General features: G+C 61.7%; 1 protein-coding gene across 1 annotated transcript; it reads left to right on the forward strand.

Moving 5' to 3' along the window:
* On the forward strand, positions 1–3,148 carry ENH_00030940 (hypothetical protein; the record flags this gene model as incomplete). The annotated part of the gene is made up of 4 exons (XM_013580151.1): positions 1–120; positions 297–472; positions 679–792; positions 1,930–3,148. Coding segments are annotated over 4 exons (1,629 nt in total), but the record flags the coding sequence as incomplete, so codon positions are not given.

The raw sequence follows: 3,148 nt of genomic DNA on the forward strand, positions 1-3,148 counted from the left end.
TCGTCGTCGAGCAGCAGCAGCAGCAGCAGCGGCGGGGGGGGTGGGGGAGGGAGGGGGAGCGGCAGCAGCAGCAGCAGCAGCACAGCAGCAGCAGCAGCAACGCAGCAGCAGCGGAGCGGGGTGGACAGGCAGCAGCAGCAGCAGAAAGGGCGGCTGAAGAAACCCTTCGACCCCGAATCCTCAGCCCCTAAACCCTAAACCCTAAACCCTAAACCCTAAACCCTAAACCCTACCTTTGCAATGACTTCTGCGGTTTCTCTAAACCCTGAGCAGGCGCTTATGTTTGACTTCGCCAGAAACTCATCCACCAATCGAATTCCAATATTGTAACCCCTGCAGCAGCAGCAGCAGCAGCGAGCAGCAGCAGCAGCAGCAGCAGCGAGCAGCAGCAGCAGCAGCAGCGAGCAGCAGCAGCAGCAGCGAGCAGCAGCGAGCAGCAGCAGCAGCAGCAGCGAGCAGCAGCAGCACCAGGGTGCGGACGGCATGGACGAGGGTGTTCAGCTCCACGCAGCACACTCCAAACCCTAAACCCTAAACCCTTAACCCTAAACCCTAAACCCTAAACCCTAAACCCTAAACCCTAAACCCTAAACCCTACATTTTTTCGAGTTGCTCATTCACCGCGTCCACCTGCTCAAAGTCCTTCAGCAGCTGCGCCACTAAAGAGCCGTATGTCAGACACAGCAGCTCGGAGTTCTGCAGCAGCAGCAGCAGCAGCAGCAGCAGCAGCGGCAGCAGCAGTGGCAGCAGCAGCAGCAGCAGCAGCAGAGGCGACACGCACGAGAAGGCACAGTGAGTGGAAACGGCAGAGGCGAAAATTGCTGCTGCTGCTGCTGCTGCTGCTGCTGCTGCTTCGAAACAGCTTGCTGCTGCTGATCTCGCTGAAGCTGGCGCTCCTGAAGCAGCAGCAGCAGCAGCAGCAGCAGCAGCAGCAGCAGAAAAGACAATTCCGGAGACACTGAGACGAGGACAATAGCTGCGGCAGCAGCAACAGCAGCAGCGGAGGCAGCATTAGCAGCAGCAGCAACAGCAACAATAGCAGCAACTCAGCCGGCAGCAGCAGCAGCAGCAGCAGCAGCAGCAGCAAGCGTTTCACTTACAGCCTTTTCGATTCTATGGGAAATTGCCTCCCATTGGAAGACCATGAAGTCCTTCGACATCTTCCTAAACCCTAAACCCTAAACCCTAAACCCTAAACCCTAAAGTCTATATACGCGTATGTGCAAGTCGCGGCGGATTGGCTGCGGCAGCAATGCTCCGAAATGTCGGCAGCAGAAGGAGCAGCAGCAGCAGCAGCAGCAGCAGCAGCAGCAGTGGTGACTGCAGCAGCAGCTGCAGCAGCAAATTGAACAGCTGATTAACCAAGCAGCAGCAGCAGCAGCAGCTTCATGCGCATTAAAGTGTAACAACAGAAGCTAGGGGCCCTTAAGGCAGCTGCTGCTGGGGGCCCCCCAGTGTTGCTGCTGCTGCTGCTGCGTGTATAACAGCAGCAGTAGCAGCAGCAGCAGCAGCCGGCGCTGCTGCTGCTGCTGCTGCTGCCGCCGCCGCCGCAGCAGCACCAGTCGCTATTGCCTGCTGCTGCTAGCTAACCCAAGACAGATCTGCAGCAGCAAATTAATTCGATTTTAAATTAATAAACAGCAACAGGGAGGCAGCGGGAGTTGGCCCAGGCCCCCGCTGCTGCTGCTGCTGCTGCTGCCGCTCGTTCTTGCTGCAGCTGCTGCTGCATGCAGAGCAGCAGCAGCATATGCTGCGGACGCAGAGCGTGCTGCCGCCCCAGCTGCTGCACCTTTGCGCGAGCCTCTGGAGCAGCAGCAGCAGCAGCAACAGCAGCAGCAGGAATAGCAGCAGCAGCAGCAGCAGCAGCAGGAGATTGCAGCAGCTGCACCCACTCCGTGGGCCGCTTGGTCGTACGCGCCCAAACGGCAGCGCATTGCTGCAGCAGCAGCATCAGCAGCAGCAGCAACAGCAGCAACAGCAATAGCAGCAGCAGCAACGGCAGCGACGGCAACAGCCGCAGCAGCAGCAGCAGCAGCAGCAGCAGGGAACGACGGGCAGATTCCATCCTTCGGCGGTCTCTGCAGCAGCAGCAAGGACTGCAGCAGCAGCAGCAGCAGCGCCCGCCGCAGCAGCAACTGCAGCACGAACTGCAGCACGAACTGCAGCACGAACTGCAGCACGAACTGCAGCAGCAGCAGCAGCAGCAGCAGCAGCAGCAGCAACCTTTGCTGCATGTTAGGCAGACGCCGCAAACTCCCCGGGGGGCCCCTCTCGCTGAGTGGGGCCCCCGGGGGGCCCCCCAGGGCCCGCTGGAGGGAAGAACTGGATGCTGCTGATGCTGCTGCTGCTGCAGTGCTGCCAGCACTGAGTGAAGATGATTTGCGGCTGCTGCGGGAGGACGAGGAGCAGCAGGAGCAGCAGCAGCAGCAGCAGCAGCAGCAGCAGCAGGAGCAGCAGCAGGAGCAGCAGCAGGAGAGGAAGAAGAAAAGGAGAAGGTTTGAGTGGATGGACTCCGACGATGAAAGCGTCACCGCCAGCAGCAGCAGCGAGGACGAGCAGCAGCAGCAGCAGCAGCAGCAGCAGCAGCAGCAGCCGCAGCAGCAGCAGGAGTCTTCAGACATGTCCCGCAGCCCCAGCCCAGACGTGAGCGCCAGACTCTCCACCTCCCCCTCAGCAGCAGCAGCAGCAGCAGCAGCAGGTCGGAGGAGCCAAGACAGCAGCAGCAGCAGCAGCAGCAGCAGCAGCAGCAGCAGCGCATCGCCGTGTGGGGCGTTGGGATCGTCTCCTCCGCGCAGCCGCAGCGGGAGCAGCCTGTCCGTGGCGAGTCCGCGCAGCAGCAGCCTCCGCAGCAGCAGCCTCCGCAGCAGCAGCAGCAGCAGCAGCAGCAGCAGCAGCAGCAGCAGCAGCAGCAGCCCCGTGTCAGCTCTTGCTGTTCTCAGCGAAGTCCGCCCCGAGCAGCTGCAGCGGCTGGACGCTTTGCTGCTGACCAACTTGCCCTTCGAGCTGTCCATACACTCCATTTCCCTTTGGTTCGAGTCCACGGCCAAACTCAAAGTCCGCGACATCCAACCAGTACCCTTCACGCCCCCGGGGGGCCCCCCGGGGGCCCCCCTGGGGGCCCCCGGGGGGGGCCCCCCGGGGGGCCCCC

The sequence above is a fragment of the Eimeria necatrix genome, genomic scaffold, assembly GCF_000499385.1.
Source record: "Eimeria necatrix Houghton genomic scaffold, Enh_scaff2266, whole genome shotgun sequence".
Taxonomy (NCBI): Eukaryota; Apicomplexa; class Conoidasida; order Eucoccidiorida; family Eimeriidae; genus Eimeria; species Eimeria necatrix.